The following is a 25,554-nucleotide window of genomic DNA, read 5'->3' as shown; positions in this document are numbered from 1 at the left end:
CCGCCTTAGGGAGAAACGTTAAGACTTAGGGTTTGTTTTGCCTTTTTTTTTTTTTTTTTTAATAGTTATTTTCAGTCCTGGGTGTTCATTGGTAGGACTGCTGTTGAAGCTGAAACTCCAATACTTTGGCAACCTGATGCGAAGAGCTGACTCATTTGAAAAGACCCTGATGCTGGGAAAGATTGAGGGCAGAAGGGGACGACAGAGGATGAGATGGTTGGATGGCATCACAAACTCAATGGACATGGGTTTGGGTGGACTCCGGGAGTTGGTGATGGACAGGGAGGCCTGGCGTGCTGCGGTCCATGGGGTCGCAGAGTCAGACACGACTGAGTGACTGAACTGAACTGAAGATATGATGTGATGTTATTAGTTGCTCAGTGGTGTCCAACTCTTTGCGACCCCAGCTTTTAACAAACAACTAGCACTAAAAAAGCCAGAAAGGAAGGCTACATTACCCAAAACAGAAAAGGAATACACATGACTTTTAAAATAGAAAATAAATTCACACTCAGGTTGAATCCAAAATCTGAAATTGGAAGTCATTTTGGTTAAGTTCCTCAAAAAGATCAACTAAGTTTCCAGTGAGTCCGAGAGTCTCCAACTAAGTTTTGGCAACAAGACAGTTTTGGGTTTTTTGTTGGTTTTTTTTGGCCACACAAGGCATGTGGAATCTTAGTTCCTGAACCAGGGGTCAGCACCTGCCCCCCCTTTCATTGGAAGCCTGGAGTCTTAACCACTGGACCACAAGTACAAGGCAGTATTTTAAAGTCACTTTTCAAGACAGTCTTAATCATATTTGCATTGAATTTGCTTCTGTGTACATACTTCCTGGAACTTAAGTTACTGTCAAAAATCTCATCCTTTCTGTGTTTAAACCACAACTGACACTGAAGAGTTGCTTGTGAAATTCTTTTGCACAAAGCCTGGACAGGCTGAAACCTTGCCACTGCAAATAACCAACTAAAGATCTACCAAAAATAATTGAAAAATTAAAGCAATTTGCTTGACTCAGAAAAGTAAACAAGCCTTGAGTGGATTCTCCAGGGTTGACCTCAGATTCAACACATCCTGGATGTAAGTGAAACAAAACTCCAGTTCCTGATTACCCTAATATAAAGCCTGGGATAGAGCTGGCAGTAGTTTGATGCTTTATTACATCGATATTTTTACACTGTAATAATGAAAACAGATGAGGAAGTTAAATGAATATCCATAGTCTAAAAGGCCAAAACTTTAAAGTAAGAAAAAGGAATTCACACAATGGTTCCAACTATGCTAAAAAGATGCCTGAGACTGGAATGAAATATAAAATGCACCAAAATAATAATGACAGGAGAATGTATGGCTACATGATATTTCTTTCCATCTTTAAATTTTTATATTATGGTTATCGTATTTTTATTTTTTTTGGTTATAGTATTTTTAAAAAAAACAAATTATAAAGGGTTTAAGAATGAGCATGTACTTTAAACTGTAAATTAAAGTAAGTTTTTATTCAAAGCAACTTTTAAAATTACAGCATGTTTATTCTTATGCTGTTAACTCTGCCAAACTACAACTTAGCCATATGAAGCATAAAACACTTCAAAAATTTGAATGTAAACCACATTTTTAACACACCTCAAATTTTAGATGCCAATGTATTTTGTCCAAATATATAGCTTATATCAAAAAAGGAACATTTTAAATATTTCTATAGTAAATAATTGTAATAATTTCTTAAAACTTCCAATTATACAAATAGAAAATGTTTGTGAATATAACTATTATAGTTGACAAAAGCTGACAGGAGAAACAAAAACTCTTTACTTTTGAAGGCCTTAAATTTTATTATGTGTGAATTTGTATTTTTTAAATTCCTACTGCATTTCCTTCCTTAGGTAAGTTCATTAAATTTCCCAAGACTGATGAAGCTTTTTAGAATTCATTTAAGTCATCTTTGAGAGGAAAATTCTAGAGAAAAATGTTGAAACCTAAACCAAGAAAATTCAGATGCTATAGTCTCTCTTACTGTGCTCATAAGTGCTCCAAGTTAAAATTCTATATACCAGATTACCAAAAAAAAAAAAAAAATTCTTAGACCATTACAAATATAAATTCTCTTATTACAAAAAAAAAACAAAATCCCTCAAGATTTGTAATTTACTGTACAGAGGAATTACATTTTTAAAGTATGTCCTCATCATACACATTATTTGTTACTATTATCTTTCATACTTTTGCCTCATTTCAAGACATTTACATACATCCCCTTCCCCATGGCTACACATTTTAAACTATCTGTGTACTGCAACATGTTGGGATTTTGAGATACAGAAGCCTACATTTTAGATGTTTAAACTACATCAGTAGGCTACTACTTCAATACAAAAACAAGAAAGAAAGGCACTGACGAGCCCTTATTTCCCTTATTGTGACGTTTACTCCAATTAAGCAATCTATAAAATTACCATGCTATGCATGTTATTTAGTTTCTGCTTAAAACAAACTAAAATGATGGAAGTTTATGCCTACATAAAGGAGGTGAACTACTCAGCTCTTCATTTTTCTATTCATGCTTCAGTACATAAAGTGGTGTTTAAAAACTTCATCTATTTTGGAAAAAATTATTTAAAACCACCACACAAGTTAACACACTTGCAGTTAAAACTATTCCGGAAGCCTACTTAATTGAGTAGCTAATATTTTCTGCAGTGTTTAACTGATAGCTAAATTTAGTGAACACAAAATAGCTTGGCATGTTATTCTGAAGTAAAGCAAGAAGGTGGCTTTATGCACTGAAAATATAAATAGGAGGCTTCCATTTGCTAATAATTCTAAACAAGCAGTACATTTAAATTTAGTGTTTGCTAACAAAAGATCTAAAACGGTTCACTACAAAACAACCCTGTAGATGTCCCTTTTATTAATAAAAATCCAAGTGCCAAATCTCATTACAGGGCCCACAATATATTTTTAAAATACCGATTACCAAGTTACCTAGACTTTGCAAGATTAATCATTCAATTTCAGCAAATGAGAAACATGAAATGTGCAAAAGTTCCCAAGTTAACAAGCTAGGGTGACAAGTGCTTTCAAATCTAAACATCATAGTGAGTTGTAAAACCTCAGAAAGATAGAATAAGATTGATTTCACTCCAATTTTGAAAATTCTTAACTACTGTTCATCTTACCAAGATCTTCAAATATCTGTTTTCTTCCAAAGTCCCAAAGTTAGAAAGTCTTCTAAAAGTCAGTTTTCCATCTCTAGTCTTATTAGGCACACTATTTTGCAATTTTAAAATATATACCTTACTCACATCTTATGCTTTCTGCTTCAGTGTTTACAGTATTGTTAAACATACTAATATACATTGTTAAAACTGATCTTATAAATAATCTATTTAAACCTTCTTTGGCTACATGTACCATGCTTTTTTTTTTTTCCCCATACAAGTGTCTTATTCAGAAAGTGCTTTCTGTGAGAACTGCTTCCAATGAATGCATTAAACTTGCAAAATCTAGCCTCCCACAATACGTAGTTTTCTACCCTGTACTAGAAGTCCCATATTTACAAAATATTTTAAACTTTACAACAAATCTATGACCATATAAAAAAAGTGCAATTCTCTCTCACCCCATATTTCTGGGGCAATGACATTCTTCATACATTTCTACAGAATAGCAGCCTATGATAAGCAAATAAGGTGCTTAGCTTATGCCCCAGGATCTACTTTGTAAGTACGCTGGGCAGTACTTTTGTACAGCGGAAGAGTCAGTGTTCGGGCTACTGGCGGAGCGGCGCTCCCGTCAGGTTGGCGAGCTCGATGAGGGCGAGGGCGCCGTGCAGGCGCTCCCGCTGCTCCTGGAGCCGCCGCTGCGCCCCGCTCTTCTCGTCGTCCTCCTCGTCGGACGGGAGGAACTCCAGCGGGTCCCGCTGCTCCTGATCGGCCTTCCGCCCCAGCTTCCCTCTCAGGGTGGGCGCGCGCTGCTCTCGCGTCTCCCAGTACCTGCGTGAAACGCATGCGCGTTACTTACGCGTATAGGCAACATTCTCCAGTGCTCACTTTTCTAAAAAAAAAGGGAGTGGGGGGTCTTTACTACAGTATTATTTGGTGTGTTTCAGTTTATAGTTACCAAGCGAATACGTTACATGTTTCCATGCTGCTGCTGCTGCTAAGTCGCGTCAGTCGTGTCCGACTCTGGGCGACCCCATAGACGGCAGCCCACCAGGCCCCTCTGTCCCTGGGATTCTTCAGGCAAGAATACTGGTGGGTTGCCATTTCCTTCTCCACATGTTTCCATAACATGTGGAAAAACTCAAGTTCAGGAAGCTGAAGGACTTGCTTAGAATGCCACAATCAACAAGCAGCAGCTCAGACTCAGCTCTGGAGTCATGTGTTTTCATCATTAAACTGATTTCAAGATCACATGTGAAATGGACTAGAGTAAAATATAGAAATAGAATAATCATTAGAAGCCTATTTATCCTATCCACAGAGGGATGATGGCTTCTGATAGAGCTAATTATGAGAAAGTTTAAACCCACCAAAAAATAGCACAAATGGATTACTAAGGGTAACACATAGAGCTTATTCAAGAATTTAAAAGCACCATCATTATTCTATTGCATGGTCAACTGATAACGCACAAGAGAAAATGCAAATGTTTCACCTTTTCTGAAAACCAAAGAAAGGCATATTTAAATGACAGTACCATTACCTACAAAAATGTCCATTCATGTTCATAACAGCTTTATTTGTAATAGCCAAAACCAACATAAAGGCCTATCAAGAGGTGAATGAATAAATAATTGGAGTTACGGCCATACAACAGATTACTGCACAGCTATAAAAAGGAATGAACTGATACACTCAACAACACCATGACTCTCAAAATAATTATGATGGTTGAAAGAAGCCAACCAAGTACATAATGGGCGATTCCATTTGTATAAAACTCTAGAAAATGTGAACTGTACAGAGAGAAAGAAGATGAATGTTTTGGGGGGCTGGCAGTGGCAGGGAGATGCAGGCTTACATGAGGAGACTTGTGGAAGTGATGGGTATGCTCACTATCTTGATTTTGGTGATGGTTTCACAGGTATCTACATATGTCAAACACATCAAATTGTGTACTTTAAATGTGTACAATTTATTGTATGACAATTATGCCTCAATAAAGCTGTTTTTAAAATTACATACAAAAAAAAATTACAACTACCAGATTTCAGGACACCTAGACTACCCAAACTAGAAAACTTGTGGAAATACTCAGAAACATAAAAAGAGAAATGCAAACAGTTCAATATGACTTCAAGGACAACTAGAAAAGGAAAACAGCAAAATACAAGTCAGCAAGGTCAGCAAGGACTAGGTAAGGGCTTTGAATGCTATAATAAAGGGTTTAGGCTTCATACTGAGAATCATATTAGCATTTTAGAAAGACTCCTCTGGCAGCAGCATGAAGTATCGATTGAGAAGACTTAAGTGGCTGAATCTGAGAATTGTTAAGGAAGTAGAATCCATAGGTTGATCACTGAGTAGATGGGAGAAAAATAAGATAAAGACAAAGATGACTAGTTAGTTTCTGGCTTGGGCAAAATTAGATTCAATGGGGCAGTGGAAGCCAGCAAGGAGGAAGAAAATAGTGCAATACTTGAGACAAACCCAATCCCTGCCTTTGTGGAGCTTATGATCCAGCAGGGAAGATAGTCATCGAACAAATAAATGTGTGATGGAGGTTTTGAGATAGAAAATACAACGTGTTATAAAATCATGTTAAGTGGATTTAACCTTATTTGTTTTGGGGGTTACTGGGTAGGTTAGGGAAGAACTTCCTGAAGTGATGTTTAATCTGAGTAAGAAATGAAGAAATGAAGAATGAGCAGAGTGAAGAGAGAAGTGAGCACAAAGGGCTAGAAACTACAATAACAGTGCTGTAGAGAGACAGGGAACCCAGGTGGCTGGAGACAGTTGTGTTGCTAGAGGGAGGCAGAACCACAGAACATAATTAGGGATTCTAGAGTTTATCCTCAGTGCAGAGGAGACGAGTGAAGCCAGGGAATGGCACAATCAGCTGCTGCTGGTGTGTGACGACTCCTTAAATCAAAGCATCCTTACTGGAATGTTTTTATACTGGCCACTTTGTTGCCATTAACAAAATTAAACTGGATGCTTTTGGAAATTTTACTTTAGAAGAACCTCTAGTCTCTGTCTCTCTCATAATCAACACATCGCTAAATTCAATATAAAGAAAATGAAGATGGATTGTACTAATGACAAATGAAATACAATACATAAAAAACATTCTTTTCAAATGGGATAAACCCTTGCTTTTAAATAAATTGTGGTCTGAGCGCTCAGACTAAACATACAGTAGTCTATCACACACAGATCCAAATAAAACTCCTAACAATTCTGTGCTTTAAAGAAATAAAGTGCCATTTCAAGTTATTTTTAAAAAACATGTATAAAAGCAACTTAAACTGACAGAACTGTGTAAGTCCCCAGCTTCAACCCGCACACTGGGCAGTATTCTGCTGTAGACTCCAGGGAGAGCCTTACTTTGCCAACCACTCAGCGGCAGCCTGGTTGTCCACAGCCTGGGGCTTACTGAGAGCATCTGTGGGCTCTTCTCGCTTCAGCCTGGCATAAGGGTGCTTCGGACAGTGGCGGTTTGCATGGGTGAATCTGCTTAGGCAGCCTTCAAAACACAGAACGAAACACTTCATCAGAATCTGGATATCTAGCAGACATGGAAAACGTTCAGTTTCACTGGTATCCGAAAAAAAATAAGATGATGAGATTTATCATTCTGTAACTTGAGAAAAAAAAACCTTAAACTGGTATTATCAATGCCACCGAGAGGAAGGTGAAGATGGTTCTTTCACCTCCTGGTCATTGCAATGTAAATGCATTAAACCTCAATGGAAAGTAATTTATTAGCACAAGTCATAAAAATATTCAAAATCTCTGACCCAGGAATTTCATTCTTGGCATCTGTCATTAAAAAAATCCCAAAAGGTAAATAAAGCTTTAAATAGGAAAACAGGCCTCTCATGTTTGTTGATAACAAGCAAATTTTAAAAACATTAAATATTCAATATCTAACATTGAGGCAATCGTTGAGTATATATGCTACATTTGTAACAACTGATATTAATCAAGGAAACCAGGGAGCAACAGAACAAAACTGTACTGAATTTCAAATATAACTGTGTAAAAATGTACATAAGAAAAACATATTAAGAAACTGGTAAAACAGTAAGTAAACACTTAAGAAAAGTGTTAAGAAATTACCAACAGTAGCAATGTTGAGCTGGTAAAATCCACCCCACCCCCGCCCCTCCTGAAAATTTAAACAATAATGTGTTTCCTTCAGTTTAACAGTTAAAAAGTTTAACACCAAAGTAAAAGCCTAAAGGCTATATTTACTTGAATAGAGTTTTCTACTGCCTACAATTGGTTATAGATTTTTAATTGCCCTTTATAAAGATTTTCACCTAAAAAGAATACTTTACTTAAAAATCAATCATTTCCCAGAAACTGAGCATGGATCACATATTAGCAAGGACATATTAACTTAAGAGGTTTGATAAAATCTCTATGAAAAACTTCACTTCCTAAAAATTCAAGCAAAAGATATTTTAACCTTTAACACAACTGGTTATTCCATAAACTTAACTTCTAACACCATACCGTTTTCTGAACAAACAAAAGGTTTTTCTCCGGTGTGAAGACGCTGATGGGTTTTGAGCTGTCCGCTTTGAACAAAGGCTTTTCCACAGTCTGGGTAGTCACACAGATAAGGTCTCTCACCTAAGTAAACAGATGTCGTTATATTTATGAGACAATAAGGTGGGGAGGGGGGAGGGGCAGGGAGAGAGAAGCAACCTTTACATAAGTCATGACTGCAAACAACAATAAAACATGCCACAGCCTCTACAGAGCTGCAAATGGAAGTGCTAAGGGCACACTTCGATAATACGAAACAGCGAATCACTTGGAAGCACGATGTTTTCTTTAGTCCTTGAGCTTTTCGGTACCCCGGTTCACAATCTTTGCAGTTATCATATTCAGCTTATCCCATATTCTGCCCCCCCAACCCCCGTCTGAATCGCTAGCTCTTGCTGATTATTTAAAACGTCTCCACCGCCACCCTCCTCTGGTCAGACTGGCAGCTCCCCCACCTAGAAGGAACCCTGGCAAGTCTCTAGTCTCTGACTCCGTATAGCACTTTTGGAGTAGATGGCAGAAAATACTTGCTTTTTCCATCCAACTACCCTCTAAAACCATCCCAAACCCTACTCTTCTCCTTGAACAAGTAAAAACGATCTGCTGACTTTTAAATGGCCCTCTAATACCTGCACTATAGCTACTGGGTTCAGGAGTAGGGTTTATCTTGACTTCCCTCCTGGAGATTCACTCCAGCCACGAGGCAGTTCCCTATCTTCTACTCATTGGAATCCCTATCTTTTCTGCCCATTCAGATCTTCCCAATCCTGTAGGCTCCCAGTGAAACTTCTTCTACCCCCACCGCCCCCACCTCCGAATAATTAAGGACATATCCCTCCACTAACTTAGTATCCTATGTTGTTTATGCATCATGAACTCTCCTTATACAAAGATGAACAGCACCTTGTACTGTACACAGCATAGTGTCAGGCTAAAGAAAGTGCTCAAAAAGGTTGTTGTTCAGTCATAATTAAACTTATTTCCTGAATAAACATTCTTTGGTCAACAATTATACATTGGTTCTTCCAATATGACTCAAAGAACAGTAATGAGTCTTCCCTAAATTTTTTATTTAGAAATGTACTAAATGAATGTTAACAGTGGGACACAAGTTAATAAACATAGACTAGAGTAAGAGAAAAGTTTTTCTCCTCTCTAAAAGCATATACTACTGGAACTTAACTATAGCATGGGGATCTTGGGCGCAGGTCCCCGGGACACAGTGTAATAGGTGTAGAAGCATTGGGTGACACACAGTGGCTCAGTGGTAGATCAGTACTGGACTCAAGCACCTTTTTATTAAGCCATGTGATCTTCAATCTTGGCAACTGATTCCACATTGGCAACATGTACTCTATAGCTATGAACCGCTTATTTGGGGTTATTTCAGGCTGCTGGTGGGCTATATATATAGTCCATGGGGTGGCAGAGAGTAGAACACGGCTGAGCGACTTCACTTTCACTTTCACTTTTCAGGCTGCTGCTGCTGCTGCTAAGTCGCTTCAGTCGTGTCCGACTCTGTGCGACACCATAGATGGCAGCCCACCAGGCTCCACCGTCCCTGGGATTCTCCAGGCAAGAACACTGGAGTGGGTTGACATTTCCTTCTCCAATGCATGCATGCGACCCCACAGATGGCAGCCCACCGGGCTCCTCCATCCCTGGGATTCTCCAGGCAAAAATACTGGAGTGGGTTGCCATTTCCTTCTCCATATTTCAGGCTAAGTTGATTGAAAAAAATTCTCAGAATCAGATATGCATAAAATAATAGTTTTACTGAATGGTACCTGAATTCAAAACATCTTGGCCACCTTAGTTTATAATGATTCAAAATTAAAACTTTACCCCTTTTCAGGGATTTAGCTAAGAACACCTATATTCTAGCATGTCATTGAACTATATCTTTTCAAAAACTAAAAGAAAAAAGAAACAGGTGATAACCATAAACACAGTGGAACAAACAGGGGACTACAGGTGAAAAACACAAATTCTAGATCAGTATTGACCAAGAGAAATAGAATGAGAACCGCTTCTAATGGCCACATTCACAAAGTAATACAAAACAAGTAAAATTAACTATATACTTTATTTAACTCAATACATCTAAAATTTTATCATTTCAATTTGTAATCATCATCAAAAATTAAGGACACTGTATACTCTCTTTTTTTCATACTAAGTGTATTTTATACATACTGCTTATCTCAATCTGGACTAGCCACAGTTCAAGTGCTCAAGGGCCACATACGCTACTGTATCGGCCAGTATACTTCTAAAGAGTATGAGAAGCTGTAAGTCAGTGGCAATTGGGCGCTTTCGTGCCTCAGTTTCCTCATCTGTAAATTATTTGATGTCATCATTAGAAATATATGGCACCTTCAGGGACCAACTTTCTCTGTGGCAAGAACAAGACCCTCTTTATATTTTCTTTTTGTTCTCTGTATGGTATTTTAAATGCAAGTATGACTTCTTCACACAAATAAAGATATATGATAGTCTTAGGATAACTACCTACAATACATTTAATTCTGAAAAATTACTTCACCTTAGATTTAATAGTAACATCAAATATCCTGATGGCACAGAGGACTCTAGACATTCTATTAAAAATCTGACTATTAGTGATTTAGGATTTGACTTACAAATCAGTTTTAACAGTCAAACAGACAACTTAAAAGGCATATCAAGTAAAATGTGGATAGACAGGATAGAACCAAATTTAGTAATAATATTCCTGTGACAGCTACACTAATTACCATAACTTTAGAAATCACATGGTATCAATGTTCAGAAAACTATCCCTCCCCACCAAAAGAGAAGCTGACTACACAGTGCCCGCTTTTAAAATTTTACAATAAGGACATGTGAGGCAACTAAAAAATTAATTTATAGGCCTAAACATCAAATCAGCTTTCAGTTAAGTATCACTTTTGGCATTCTCTACAATTTGCTCAACTTACCTGTATGAGTCCTTTTGTGAGCCTGGAGTGATTTCTCCCGTGGAAACACCCTATTACAGATGTTACAGCGGATTCTGCTGGACGAATGCTCTCCTTCATTTATTAAATCCCGTACAGTATCTGCTCTGGGTCTACCACGTCGGATTCCATCCTGTTAACAATTTGTAAAACATTAATATAATTTCTTTGACTCCACTCATTAAAAAATAGTATCATAATTCAGGCATACTTTGGTTTATCATGGTTCAATTCAGTTCAGTACAGTCGCTCAGTCGTGTCCGACTCTTTATGACCCCATGAACCACAGCATGCCAGGCCGCCCTGTCCGTCACCAATTCCCAGAGTCCAGCCAAACCCATGTCCATTGTGTCGTGATGCCATCCAACCATGTCATCCTCTGTCGTCCCATTCGCCTCCTGCCCTCAGTCTTTCCCAGCATCAGGGTCTTTTCAAATGAGTCACCTCTTCGCATCAGGTGGCCAAAGTATTGGAGTTTCAGTTTCAACATCAGTCCCTCCAATGAACACCAAGGACTGATCTCCTTTCGGATGGACTGGTTGGATCTCCTTGCAGTCCAAGGGACTCTCAAGAGTCTTTTCCAACACCACAGTTCAAAAGAATCAATTCTTTGGCGCTTAGCTTTCTTTATAATCCAATTCTCATATCCATACATGACTACTGGAAAAACGATAGCTTTGACTAGACAGACCTTTGTTGACAAAGTAATGTCTCTGCTTTTCAATACACTGTCTAGATTGATCATAACTTTCCTTCCAAGGAGTGTCTTTTAATTTCATGGCTGCAATCACCATCTGAAGTGATTTTGAAGCCGAGAAAAATAAAGTCAGCCACTGTTTCCCCATCTATTTGCCATGAAGTGATGGGACTGGATGCCATGATCTTAGTTTTCTGAATGTTGAGCTTTAAGCCAACTTTTCCACTCTCCTCTTTCACTGTCATCAAGAGGCTCTTTAGTTCTTCTTCACTTTCTGCCATAAGGGTGATGTCATCTGCATATCTGAGGTTATTGATATTTCTCCCAGCAATCTTGATTCCAGCTTGTGCTTCTTCCAGCCCAGCATTTCTCATGATGTACTCTGCATATAAGTTAAATAAGCAGGGTGACAATATACAGCCTTGACAGACTCTTCCTATTTGGAACCAGTCTGTTGTTCCATGTCCAGTTCTAACTGTTGCTTCCTGACCTGCATACAGATTTTTCAGGAGGCAGGTCAGGTGGTCTGGTATTCCCATCTCTTTCAGAATTTTCCACAGTTTATTGTGATCCATACAGTCAAAAGCTTTGGCATAGTCAATAAAGCAGAAACAGATGTTTTTCTGGAACTCTCTTGCTTTTTCGATGATCCAGTGGATGTTGGCAATTTGATCTCTGGTTCCTCTGCCTTTTCTAAAACCAGCTTGAACATCTGGAAGTTCATGGTTCACATACTGTTGAAGCCTGGCTTGGAGAATTTTGAGCATTACTTTACTAGCATGTGAGATGAGTGCAATTGTGCGGTAGTTTGAGCACTCTTTGGCATTGCCTTGCTTTGGGACTGGAATGGAAAGCACTTCGCAAACACTGCATTTTTTAAAATTGAAGGATTTGGGGCAACTCTGTATAGTCAGATGGTAGTTAGCACTTTTTATAAATAAAGGTTTTTTTAATTATTTATTTATTTTTTTGGCTGCTCTGGGTCTTCATTGCTTTCTGTAGTTGAGGCAAGCAGGGGTTACTGTCTAGTTGCCCTGTGTGGGCTTCTCATTGTGGTAGCTTCTCTTGTTGCAGTTCCTGGGCTCTAAAGCACAGGCTCAAGCAGTTGTGGCACACAGGCTTAGCTGCCCCGTGGCATGTGGTATCCTCCTGGACCATGAATCAAACCCATGTCCCCTGAATTGGCAGGTGGATTCTTAACCACTGGACCACCAGCGAAGCCCCATAAAGTGTTTTTTGGACAGCAAGGAAATCAAACCAGTCAATTCTAAAGGAAATCAACCCTGAATATTCAATGGAAGGACTGATGCTAGAGCTGAAGCTCCAGTACTTTGGCCACTTGCTGCAAAGAGCAGACTCCTTGGAAAAGACCCTGATGCTGGGAAAGACTGAAGGCAGGAGAAGGCGGGGAACAGAGGATGAGATGGTTGGATTGTCATTGTTTTCATTGACTCAAGGGACATGAGTCTGAGCAAACTCTGGGAGATACTGAAGGACAGGGAAGCCTGGCGTGCTGCAGTCCATGTGGTTTCAAAGAGTCAGACAGGACTTAGCGACTGAACAACAAGCTTTTCTTTTAGACATAATGCTATTGCACACTAAAGAGACTATAGTATAAACATAACTTTTTATTCACTAATAAACTAAAAAAGTTGTGTGACTTGCTTTATTGCAGTATTGGCTTTACTGTGGGAGTCTGGGACTAAACCCACAGTATCTCAAAGGTGTGCCTGTGAATAACCATTGAGTCCCTTTCTTCAGTGACATCGGGGAAATGGCAGAGTAGGTAGTTTCAAGGTCCCACCCCTCCCCCCCAAATCACTGAAAAATCAAGCAAAAACTGTCAAAATCAGCTTTGTCACAACTCCAGAAAATAATCAGAAATTTACAGCAACTCAGCCAACAATCACTCAAGAAACTGGCAACGTAAAAGTGTAGGAAAATTGTACAGCACATCTGACAACTCCTTGCCCCACCCTCTCCTCACAGTGGTCTTTGAAGACAGTTGTCTTCATCCTCAGTGTAGGATCCCAGTCCTTGGTTCAAGAGAGAACAGAGAAGACTTCATATTCTGAAAGAACTGTGTTTGTCTGTTTTCCCCATCCTGGGGGCTACCTGAAGCTCCGACTAACTTAGAACTCTCTCTGGGCAGAAAAGTGGCTACACGGAGGGCATCTCTCAAAAACCTTGTAAGGCCAATAACAACTTACTGCCACCTGGGGAAAAAGATTTCAACTAAGGCACACAGACACACCAAAAACCTAGGAGGAAAAGCTGGGGAGAGAATTTCTTTGGGAAATTAGGGCATTGAAAAGTGCCCACATATCCTAAAGGAAGGAATTTAGGAAGTCACATACTTGCCCAGCACAGGAATCATACTCAGAAAATATCTGAAAAGAATCAAAGCTTTCACTTCTGACTGATTTTTAGGCTCAGCACAAGCAAGAAATGAAGGTTAACACAGAATTGTAAACAGTCTGGCTAAGTATATAAGGAGAGCTACAGCACAGAACCATTCTGCAAAGTTAGAAGGGTTTTACTTTTTTACTCTCTGTTCTTATTTCTCCCCCCGCCCCACCCTCCGTTTGGTTCCAAGCACTCAAGAAAATCTCAAAATATGAGCTGATCTCAAGCTAAAGAAATAGACTTCAGAGAACAAATGCAACAAAGAGTTTACAAAAATAGTTTAGAAAAGTCACCAAACAACTACAAACCACAGTATACAACTAAAACAAACGCTGAGGAGAGAGAATTTGATTTCCAGAGCTACTACTTCATAATATTCAAAACACCCAGTTTTCAACAATATATTACAAAGCATGCAAAGAAACAAAAATATGACCCATGCATAAAAGTTAATTTTTCCTCTGAGGAAGCAGACCTCATAGCTTACTAGACAAAGAAGTTAAATAAGCTGTCTTAAATACGTTGAAAGAGGTAATAGAAACCATGGACAAAGAACAAAAGAAAACCAGAACTCTGTTTCAACAAACAGAGAATGTCAATAAAGAAACAAACTATGTTTAAAATATAGAAATTCTAGAACTAAAAAATACAATAACCGAAATGAAGGAAAAAAAAAAAATTCACTCCAGAGTCCTAATGGCAGATTTGAACTGGCGGGAGGAAAGAACCGGCAAATTTAAAAATAGGCCAACTATTTTTAATCCAGTCTGAGGAACAGACAAAGACTGAACAGGCCTAAGGCCCCAGTAGGACATCAAGTGTCTTATGGGCTCATTTGGGCTGCTAGCACAAAATACTACACACTGGGTAACTTATAAATAACAGAAATTTATTTCTCACAGTTCTGGTGGTTGTAAAGTCCAAGATTAAGGTGCGGGCATGGTCGGGTGAGGGGCTACTCCCTGGTTTACAGCCAGTGACTTCTTGCTGTGTCCTCACATGGCAGAAGGGGGCAAGAGAGCTCTCCAGGGCTTCTTTCATAACAGCTTTAATTCTGTTTTTGAGGGTTCCACCCCCATGACCTAACCACCTCCCAAAGGCCCCATCTCCTAACACCATCATTTTAGGGGTCAGGATCTCAACACACAAATTTAGGGGGATACCTCAGCATTAAGCTTATCAACACACACACAATCAGAGATCCAGAGGCAAGAGAAAATAGGACAGAAAGAATATTTAAAGAAATAATGGCTGCAAACTTCCCAAAGTTAATAAGACACAAGTCTAAACCTCCAAGAAGGTCAATCAACTTCTGTAATAAGCACAAACAGAGATGCACAGGGAGACATAATCAAACAATCAAAAGACAAAGACTCTGGAAGCAGTTTTTGTCAGTTTTTATCATGCCTACAAATTCTAAATAGGATTAACAGCTGATTTCTCAGGAGAAACTGTACAAATCAGTGGGATGATATGTTTAAAGTGCTGGAAGGGAAAAAAAATCAAACAATAATCTTATATTCAATAAAACTATTGTTCAAAAATGAAGACATTAAGCATTCCGAGATAAACGCTGAGAGTTCACTGCTAGTAGATCTGCCCTACAATAAATCTAAAGGGAGTTAGTTCTTCAGGCAAAAATGAAAGGACACTAGACAATAACTCAAAGCCATACAAAGAAATAAACACCACCAGGTAACTACCTAAGCTAGAGGTATTGTACTTTGGGCTTATAATGTCTCTCTTCTGTCCTATATAAAAAGTAAATGCCAAGTGTATTAAAAAAATAATAAATCTTTGTTAGTGGGAACACAATATAAGATGCAATTGTGACAACAATAACGAAAATGGAGAGAAACAGAAATATATGGGAGCAGAACTTTTGTATACTATTGGCACTAAGGTGATATTAATTCAAAATAGATGTTTTTCACATTTTTAAGAAGTTAAGCAGAATTCCCAGAGTAATCACTAAAAAGAAGAAAGGAAGGAAAAGAATACCAGAAAAGGAAAGAAAATGATAAACTACCAAAAACTCAAACACAAAAGGAGGCAGTAATGGAGGAATTCATAAACACAATAGGTGTAAGACATATAGAAAACAAAAGGGGAGTAGTTCTTCCTTATAAGTAATCACTTTAAATGTAAATACATTAAATTCTACAAGTAAAAAGCACAGATTGGCAGAATGGATTTTTTTTTTTAATGAACCAACTATATGCTATTAACAAGAAACTCACCTTAGAGCCAAAAACATAAAAAGGTTAAAAGTGAAAGGATGAAAAAGAGAACAATTATAAACACATGCATACCTAACAACAGAGCTCCAAAGATGTATGAAGCAAAAACTGGCAGAACTGAAAATAGAACAAGATAGTTCAAAAATAGCTGGAGCTTTTCACTTTCAATTAATGGATAGACAACAAGACAGGTCAACAAAGATATAGAAGACTTTTGAACAACACTATAAACCAACCACACCTAACAGACATATGCAGAACATTTCACACAGAAACAGAAAAATACCCATTTTTCTCAGGTGCATATGGAGCATTTCCCAAGACAGACCATATGTTGGGCCCAAAGCAAGTATCAATAAATTTTAAAAGATTGAAATCATCAAAAGCATCTTCTCTGACACACATGGAATGAAACTATAAACTGGTAACAGAAAGAAAACTAGAAAACACACAAATATGTGGTAATTAAACACTCTTAAATAGCCAATGGGTCAAAGAAGAGATCACATGCACAGGTCCAATGGAATCCATATTAAAATCCCAAAGGTCTTTGCAGAAATGGAAAAAGCAATCCTCTACTCATGGAATTGCAAGAGGCTCCTAGTAGGCGAAACAGTATTTTAAAAGAACAAAGCAGGAGGACTCACACTTACAAAACCTATTGCAAAGCAATGGAAATTAAGACAGTGTGGTACTGGTGTAAGGATAGACATAGGCCAATGAAATGAAACTGAGAGTCAAGAAATAAACCCTTATTCTATGCCAACTGATTTTCAACAAGAGTGCCAAGAACACTCAATGGGGAAAGAACAGCCCTTCAACAAACAGTTCTTAGATAACTGGATGGATTTCCTCCTACAAAAGAATGAAGCTGTACCTCACACAATATATCAAAAATTAACTCAAAACGCATCACACCAAAATGTGAGAGCTGAAACTTTAAAACTCTTAAAAGAAGGGGGGGGGGCAGAATAAATATTCATGACCTCAGATTTGGCAGTGGATTCTTAGATGAGGCACCAATAGCATAAGCAACAAAAGAATACACACACTGGACTTAAAATTAAAAACATTTGCATGTCAAAAGACATTATCGAGAAAGTGAAAGGACAACCTAGAGAATGGGATAATAAGTTGCAAATCATTTATCTGATAGGTTTCAGTATCTAGAACAGATAAAGAACTTTTGCAACACAATAGAAAGAAAACTCAAATAAAAAACGGGCAAAGGACTTGAATAGACATTTCTCCAAAGCAGTTATATTGATACATATGGCCAGCAAGGTCATGAAAATGCAAACCAAAACCACAGTTGAGGTTAATTATACCTCAGTAAAGCCTGAAGAGAAAAAAATTAATTAAAAAAACCATAGTGAAATACTATTTCACACCAACTCGATTATATGAAAAACAAAACAAAACAAAACCAGGAACATAAGTAGGAAATAAGGTGATTTTTGGCATGAATGTGGAGAAACTGGAAACTTCTGCTGGTGGGAATGTAAAGTGGTTCAGCCATCATGGAAAACATTGACAGTGTGATACAATATCATATATATATGTACGTACACACATACAATGGAATGTTATTCTGTCATAGAAACAGTCATACATGCTATAAGGTGGATGACCCTCAGAAAACAGTATACTAAATAAAAGAAGTCAGACACAGAGGTCACATATTGTATGACCCGTGTTATAAGATGTCCAGACAGAAAACAGTTGGTGTTTTCCAGAGACTGCCTATAGAGCAGAAAAGGGAGTGGCTAAATAATTGATAAGCAACTTTGGGGGTGATGAAAATGTTTTGAAGCTTGATATAGGTGGTAGTTTCACAACCTTCTGAATTACTAAATGTCAGTGGATTACAATTTAAGATGGTCAATTTTATGCTATGTAAATGTCAGCTCAATTAAAAAAAAAACACTAAAGAGCTCAGAACATACTATGGCCTTTAGTTAATAATGTATCAATTTGGTTCATTAATTACAATGAATGTGGGACTTCCCTAGGGGTCCAGTGACAGATTCTGCACTCCCAATGCAGGGGGCCCAGATTTGATCCCTGGTAGGGGAATTAGATGCCACATGCCACAAATGAGACCTGGTGTAGCAAAATAAATAAAAATATATTAAGCACAACATGTATAAAAATGATGTAAGATATTGGCAATAGAGGAGACTGGGAACATGCTTGATGGGAACTCCCTGTACTGTCTTAACATTTCTAGGTTTCTAAAACTAATCTATAATAAGCATTTACTTGAAGAAGAAAAAAAAAAGTTTTCTTCCCAGGTAAGTTACATTTTTACACATACAAGTTATATATAAAAAATAACACCTACATCCAAACTGAAGATGTTTTTCACTGCTTTCCATATAAAAACCTAAAGTCTTCCCAAAGCTTAGAAACATCACCTGAAACCTTGATAATAAGCAAGATTCCCTTCAGTCAATGTTCACCTTGAAAGAAAAGCATAATCTTAATATGGATGAGTATCTTATAGGATAAACCATGTCTAAATATTCATAGATAGTAAAACCTCTTTTTCCAACAGCTTAGAGATGGAAGCAACCTAAATGTCCACTGACAGATGAATGGACAAAGGAAATGTGACATTTTCTTACTATTCAGCCTTAAAAAAGGCAATTCTGTCATATGCTATAACATGGATGAACATTAAGGATATTATTCCAAGTGAAATAAGTCACAAAAAGATAAATACTACATGATTCCACTTATATGAGGTATCTAAAGAGTTTCAAAAGCCTTAAAACAAAAGCAGAATGGTGGTTGTCAGGATCCAGAGATGGAGAAAATGGGAGCTAGATGGGTATAGTTTCAGTTTCACAAGATAAAAAAGTTCTGGAGTTCTATTATGACAATGTTCATATAGTTAATATTTTTAAATGGTTAAGTTGGTAAATTTTTTGTTTTTTTGCCACAAAAGTGAAAAAAGAAAAAAAGAATGTAAGAAAGCACTGTGGCAGATTACTAACATTGTTAAAATATTCAATGCCCCTCCCTCCTGTCAGCCCCATGGAGGCCAACTTGGCCATATGGCTTTGCTTTGACCAATAAAACATGAATGGAAATTACATGTGTGACCTCTGAGCAAAAGGTTTACAAGCCATCACAAGGTTCTACCATCTCTCTTTCTGCTCCACCTTAAGACTCACATGTCCCAGCTAGGTCCCAGAATGAACAGGATAAAGAGCACCCTCACAGGATGCATAATACAAGCTTTGCATAGATTGAGATTGAGATTTTGAGGTTGTATTCTGCAGCATGGTTTAGCCTAAGCTAACTGACTCAGGAACACTGTTAATATATATTTGTTGATGGGATAAAGATCTCATCCATTCTCTGCAATAACTGTATAACTTGTTGCTGGTTATGGTATCATGGGGCTTCCCTGGTAGCTCAGCTGGTAAAGAATCTGCCTGCAATGTGGGAGACCTGGGTTCAATCCCTGGGTTGGGAAGATCCCTTGGAGAAGGGAATGGCTACCCACTCCATGATTCTGGCCTGGAGAATTCCATGGACTGTAGTCCACGGGGTCTCAAAGAGGCGGACCTTCACTTCACTTCACTTCATGGTATCATGAATAATTGTTTTAAATGCAAAATAAACACACCATCTACGATCCATAAAAATCACAGGTGATTGGTTCTGTTAAGAAAGAAATGGAACATGAAATAAGGTTAATTAAAACCTTCAGTGATTCAGCTCTGCCACAGCAAAAAGGATCATTTCCCGACTATTTTTTAAATACATAAAACATACTATTCACTGTATTACAATTTGAAATAACTGATTTAGTATCAAATAACTAAACTATTTAATATCAAAATTTTAAGATTACCCATTATTATTTTCTGTTTCTGGTTAAAAAAAAATTAACAAGCATGTTTTACAGTGGGGGAACATTTTTTGTTTAAGTTAACTATTTGGTTGCTTCCCAGTAACTCTAAGATCTTGTCTCAGCTACAAACCACATGTTCATTTTCCAAATGAGAAATAGGGCTGAAAAATCCATCATAATCCAACATCTCAGTGATATGCAGGTAAAGCTTCACTAAGCGTATTTTTTTAGCTAAGAAAATTAAGCAAGGCAAGTAATCATCTAATACCCTAAATAAATGAAAAAAGAGCATCTTTTAACCATATATACAAAAATGTCACTCTAAGAAAACACTTCATTTCAGCCTTAGCAATTAAAAACAAAAGCATGTTTCCATGTACATTTTGACAATAACCAAGTGTTAACTCATCAATGACTAAGTATACTTGTAGTTTAAGAGACAAATCTTGTCAAGACTGCTTGATAATCTGCAAAAATAATAATAAATAAAGAATTAGAAACTCTAACATATCTTAATGCTATTATGTGGCCACTGCTGCAAAATAAGCTATTAGAAAGAAGTAAAATAAATATATTGTCAAAAATGTTTGCATATCTCAGCAATTTTAATTTTTAAAACAATCCCAATACCACCAGAAGGTAGTGATTTAAAAATACTTTCTAAAATACTTTACGATAAATGTTTTATTCTCAAACATCAATAACTTTAAAAAGTTATTTAATAAAGTTTGAGTTATTTCTCAAGACACTTAGAATAACGTACACATTAACCTAAGCTTTAGAAAGTTATATTCAAACTTGATGTTTGCATGATTACTAAAAAAACTAAAAGTTCTTGACACATTTTTTACAAAGCAAAATTCAAATAAAGTACACAAACAATCTGGAAGGAAAAGAAAAATAGTTTTCAGTGGAAGAGGTGTATACCTTCTTTTTTTTATGAGAAAATGTAAATAGATCTTATCTCCCTTTTCCAATTCAGATTTGATCCAAATTTCCTGTGGCTCACATAACTGCTTCTTAATGCTGTCCCTTACTTTGACTTATCTTGACAACTTTACAAGTCTTAATTATTATCTATCTATTGCATGTACTCTCATAAAGCACCTCAATTGAGATATCATTTTGAATAGTGTATTTTATGAGTCTACTTGCATCTTCTTTTTTGGGGGGGTGCACTGGATGTTTGTTGCTGCATGCAGGCTTCTCTAGCTGCAGTAAGAAGGGGCTACTCTCTAGTCGCGGTGCATGGGCTTCTTATTACACTGGTTTCTCTTGTTGCAGAGCACGGGCTCTTCTAGAGCATGCAGGCTTCAGTAGTTGTGGTGCACAGGCTTAGTTGCCCTGCTGCATGTGGAATCTTCCTGGACTAGGGATTGAACCCATGTTTCCTGCATTGGCAGGTGGGTTCTTAACCACTGGACCACCAAGAAAGTCCATTTTTCCTTTTCTTTTTTTGGCCAAGCCACCCAGCATACAGGATCTTAGTTCCCCCACCAGGAGTTGATCAGGGATCAAACCCATGCCCCCTACAGTGGAAGCACAGAGTCCTAACCACTGGACTACCAGGGAATTTCCTACTTGAATCTTAATATTAAAGGGAAAAAAAACAAAAAACCCTAAAGTCAACTCACAGAAGCAGTATCATGTAAGGATTAAGAGTAAGAGCTCTAAAAGGTTTCAATCAGTGCTGCTACTTATCATATGATGAACTTAATTTTGAGGACTTCTCTAATTCTTCCTTTTTCATCAGATAAACAAGGTAAATTGATTAAAAAATTCAAAACAATCAACACAAAGTGTGGTGGTTTGCTCTGCAAGGCAATAAATAATAAATGGTGGCTACTGTGTTGATGAAACATGTTAATATGATGTTATGTTTAAATATGGTGGTGATCAAAACTACAGGCTACTACAAGGCTAAGTACAGTCTAGATGTTTAAAATGATCTGTGATAGAAAGGTGAAACAGGATAGGCAGCTGGCAGGTCTTGAAGGGTAAATCTGAGGATGTGCAGAGAAGTCAAACTGCACAGGCCCCACAGTGGAAAAATAACTTCATGAATGCAATCTGAGTAAAGAGCACAACTATGGAGGCTTGGAATATCCTTAGGCAGAGGAAAATTAGACGTGCCCCCTTCCCTGCCAGAATTCTACAACCTGGGGAGAGACCATGTTAATATATAACTGTATCCCAATAGTGCTGAACAATCTTGTGACGAGGGGCCAAAATAAGCTGGCAGAAGATGGATATTTTCCCCACAGGCAGGGGAGACAATGTTGGGCAGCAACAAACAAAAAATCAAGGACTGAGATGCTGAAGCCTCCCTTCCGAGCAGTGGTAACAAATAGTGAATGAACACAAACGTTCTTAAACCCATAGCCGTTATTGCCTCTTACCCAAATACTGAGAGAAGGGTGTGGGGGGGGGGGGGGGGGAGATAGAGGGAAGCATGCTATTGGCACCAACTATATCTTGGACTTGTCTTCCGTCTTCCCAGAAGGTGAGCAGATTCAGCCACTATGATCATTCATGCATGTGGAAATAAAAGAACTACAAGTACTTTAGAAAAGCCAAACAGAAGAATTAGACTAAAACTAAAGAATGTACTGATCATAAATCAAACTAGGTAACTTCCCTAAAAGAAAGTATATTCCAGACCTTCCCCCATCAGAATGGAGACGCTAAATGAATGAATTTTTTGGAGCTGTATTTGGATTCTTCATTGATAAAAGGATCAACTTGGCTAACAATTTATGAAACAGTTATAGTATGGACGACTGTGAGGAGGGAAAAAAGTAACATGTATAAAAGCTTTTTACGTGTTTTTCGTTAACTTGTACTATATTTTACCTCTGATAAATAGACAAAGTAAAAATAAAATTCAAACTCATGCATTAGTAAGAACTTTTTTTTAAAGACTTATGTGACGATAAGACTGTTTGGGGCCAAAAAACCAAACCAAACAAACAAAAAACCCCATACCTATAGAATTTCATTTATCTATGATAACATTAACCTCCTTGGATAATCCAAAATTAGATTCAGTTATAATCAGGAATAATAGATGCAAAATCTTCTACAAGTAAATTATGCATATATGTGTTTATGTTGCTCAACTATATAACCTACTATATATTTTTTTCAAGTACTAAACATGTAAATATGTTAATATGGAAAAATACCTAGGATATCCAGCCATCTTATTAAGGGTTATTTAGAGACAGCACACTGTGATTGCTCACTTCACAAATTCAGCACTAATATAAATATTTCTACTACTTCTTTCAAATTTTTACTTAAGTAATAGCTTTAAGAGTTGAAGTATGTCAAGGCATATAGCTGTATAATTACAGTACTTTAATAACAATGCAATTAGTAACAGTGTACCAATTTCCTCAGGGCTCAACAAGGAGTTTCAATATCTTTGCTACTGTGTGTAAATGATGACCAACTTGTTTCAATTGATACAGTATTTGCGAATATAAATGTACTTATCCACAAGGTGATTTATCTTTAACAAACTGCTTATCTTATATAGCCACTTAACTAATAGAACTTGAATGCTAAACTTATATCAGCACTACTCATTACACAAATACTTTTCTGTTATTGTTGAGTATCTAACTCGTGTCCGACTCTACTGTGACCCCATGGACTGAACCCCCCAGGCTCCGCTGTTCATGGGATTTCCCAGGCAACAATACTGGAGTGGGTTGCCATTTCCTTTTCCAGGGTATCTTCCTCATCAAGGATGGAACCCGCGTCTCCTGTGTTAGCAGGCGGATTTTTTTACCACTGAGCCAACCATGGAAGCCCTGCTTCAGAACTTGGAGCCACAAAAACGCGTCTATCCTATCAGCATTCCTGCTACCTAGCTGTGGACCTTGGGGAGCTCCCTTCATCAATACCTCTAAGTATCAATTGCCTGATCCGTAAATTGTTGGTTTGAATCCTTCCCGGCTCTAAAACAGACTGAGTCTCCAAGCAATTCGAAGCCGCTGACAACAGCGTCCGATTCCACTCTGTGCTCTCAGAATCTAGCAAAGTTGTACGCTTACTTAGTACAACTGGGAGCCCAGTTGTACCCGCTGGGTAAGATTCCCCTAAGTCCCTTCTTGTTCTTCGGCCGTCTCTGCAAGGCATCTTCAGCAGGGTCGTGGTGTCTGCAGTGATGAAGCAGAAACGGCGCAACCCCTCCCTTCCTGCACCCAGAGGAACAGTTGAAGGCCTGCGGCCCCTTCCCGCTCTCTCCCGCCAGAGAGGACTCAGCGGTAGGCCGAACGGCTGACAAAGCCGGCTGACCATTCCGGTTCGTGACCCCCAGGCCGCGCTCCCGCCCACTGCACCTGCTGGCCAGTGGCCTCTGTTCCGCTGGGCCTCCCCAATCCCCTGCCGAAGTCACATGACTGAAGTCCAGTCCCGCCCCCGAGTGGGGGGGCCAGATTTTTGGCGCGCGGCAGTGACGTCAGCGTCCTGTCACCCGCCACCGCCCGCCCCCGCCGCAGCCAAAGCGACCTAGCGTTTTTAACTCGGCCCCGCCCCGCCCGCCGAGTCCGCGGGCGCTGCCGGCTAGGCAGCGCCGTTAACGGGCCTCGACTGCCCCGCGCCCCGCCCGCCCGCGCCACTTACCTTGAGGTGGCCGCTGTCCGGGCTGCTCGCCTCCTCCTCGTCTTCACCTCCCGAGGCGGCGGCGGCCGAGACGGTGGGCGGCGGCGCGCCCCGTCCGCGAAGCCCCAGGTGCTCGGCGGCGGCGGCGGCGGCAGGCAAGGCAGCCGAGGCTGCGCCCCCGGAGGCTCCGGGGCTGAGCGTCACGTTGTGCGCGTTCTCGCCCCAGCGCCACGGGTACACCATGAAGTCGCTGAAGCCAGGGCTGGTGGGGATGAGCGGAGGCGGCGGCTCTGGCTCCCCTCCGCCGCCGCATGTGGGCTTGATCGGGGTCGTCCTGATGACCGACACCAGCACCCGCTTCGGGGAGTCCTGGCAGAAGATGACGGGCGGCGGCTGAGGGGCGTTGTCCGCCATCTGCGCCTCCACACCCCGGATCATTGCCTGGCCCGGGTCCGCAGCTCCGGCGGCCGTGGGCCGCAGTCCCCGAGCCTGGGTCTGGTCCTTGCTCCGCTCGCCGGCGCTGCTCCGAGTTGCTGGCTCTCAGTCTTGCCGGCTCTCAGTCCCGCCGGCTCATGGCAGGCGGACGTTTCCTGGAACCCTCCTGCGCTGCGGCCAGCGAAGGAAGAGAACGGCTCGGCCGGACCAGACGGTCAGGGCTGGACCCCCAAGCCTTGGGTCAAACCCGCTCTCCGCTGTTTGTACTCTCCAACGCAGGCTGCAGCTGCGGGAAGCAGCGGGCGGCTTGCCTTTGCGATGACAGGGAAGCTGGACGTGCGGCGCCGAGCCCCCGAAAATAACAACCTGCCGCCGGGGTCCAGGCTCCTGTTTTTCCCGCGTTACATTTCGCGCCTGGGCGGAACCAATCACCGCAAGGCCCCTGCCCGCTGGCCGCAGCGGCGAGTGACAGGAGGCGCGAGCCAATGGCCGGGCCTGGACTTCTTTCTAGCCAGACCGGGGTGGAGCCGGACCTGCGCGCGGGTCCTTTCTGCCATGCTATTGGCCGCCGCTCTTGTATTTTTTTTCTTCCAAAGGAGCCAAC

The 25,554-nt window shown here is 39.6% G+C and overlaps 1 protein-coding gene across 1 annotated transcript; it reads right to left on the bottom strand.

Annotated features, from left to right (window-relative positions):
• Positions 1-1,475: 1,475 nt before the first annotated feature.
• On the bottom strand, positions 1,476-25,351 carry ZNF367 (zinc finger protein 367). The gene is made up of 5 exons (XM_043927665.1): positions 24,537-25,351; positions 10,679-10,829; positions 7,683-7,802; positions 6,549-6,687; positions 1,476-3,992 (listed from the first exon to the last, which is right to left on the bottom strand). Exons 1-5 carry the CDS (start codon positions 24,951-24,953, stop codon positions 3,770-3,772), a joined length of 1,050 nt encoding a protein of 349 aa, XP_043783600.1. The 5' UTR covers positions 24,954-25,351; the 3' UTR covers positions 1,476-3,769.
• Positions 25,352-25,554: the final 203 nt, after the last annotated feature.

The sequence above is a fragment of the Cervus elaphus genome, chromosome 16, assembly GCF_910594005.1.
Source record: "Cervus elaphus chromosome 16, mCerEla1.1, whole genome shotgun sequence".
NCBI classification, from domain to species: domain Eukaryota; kingdom Metazoa; phylum Chordata; class Mammalia; order Artiodactyla; family Cervidae; genus Cervus; species Cervus elaphus.
The sequence above is the reverse complement of the archived record's forward strand: the minus strand, read 5'-3'. Positions and strand labels throughout refer to the sequence as shown.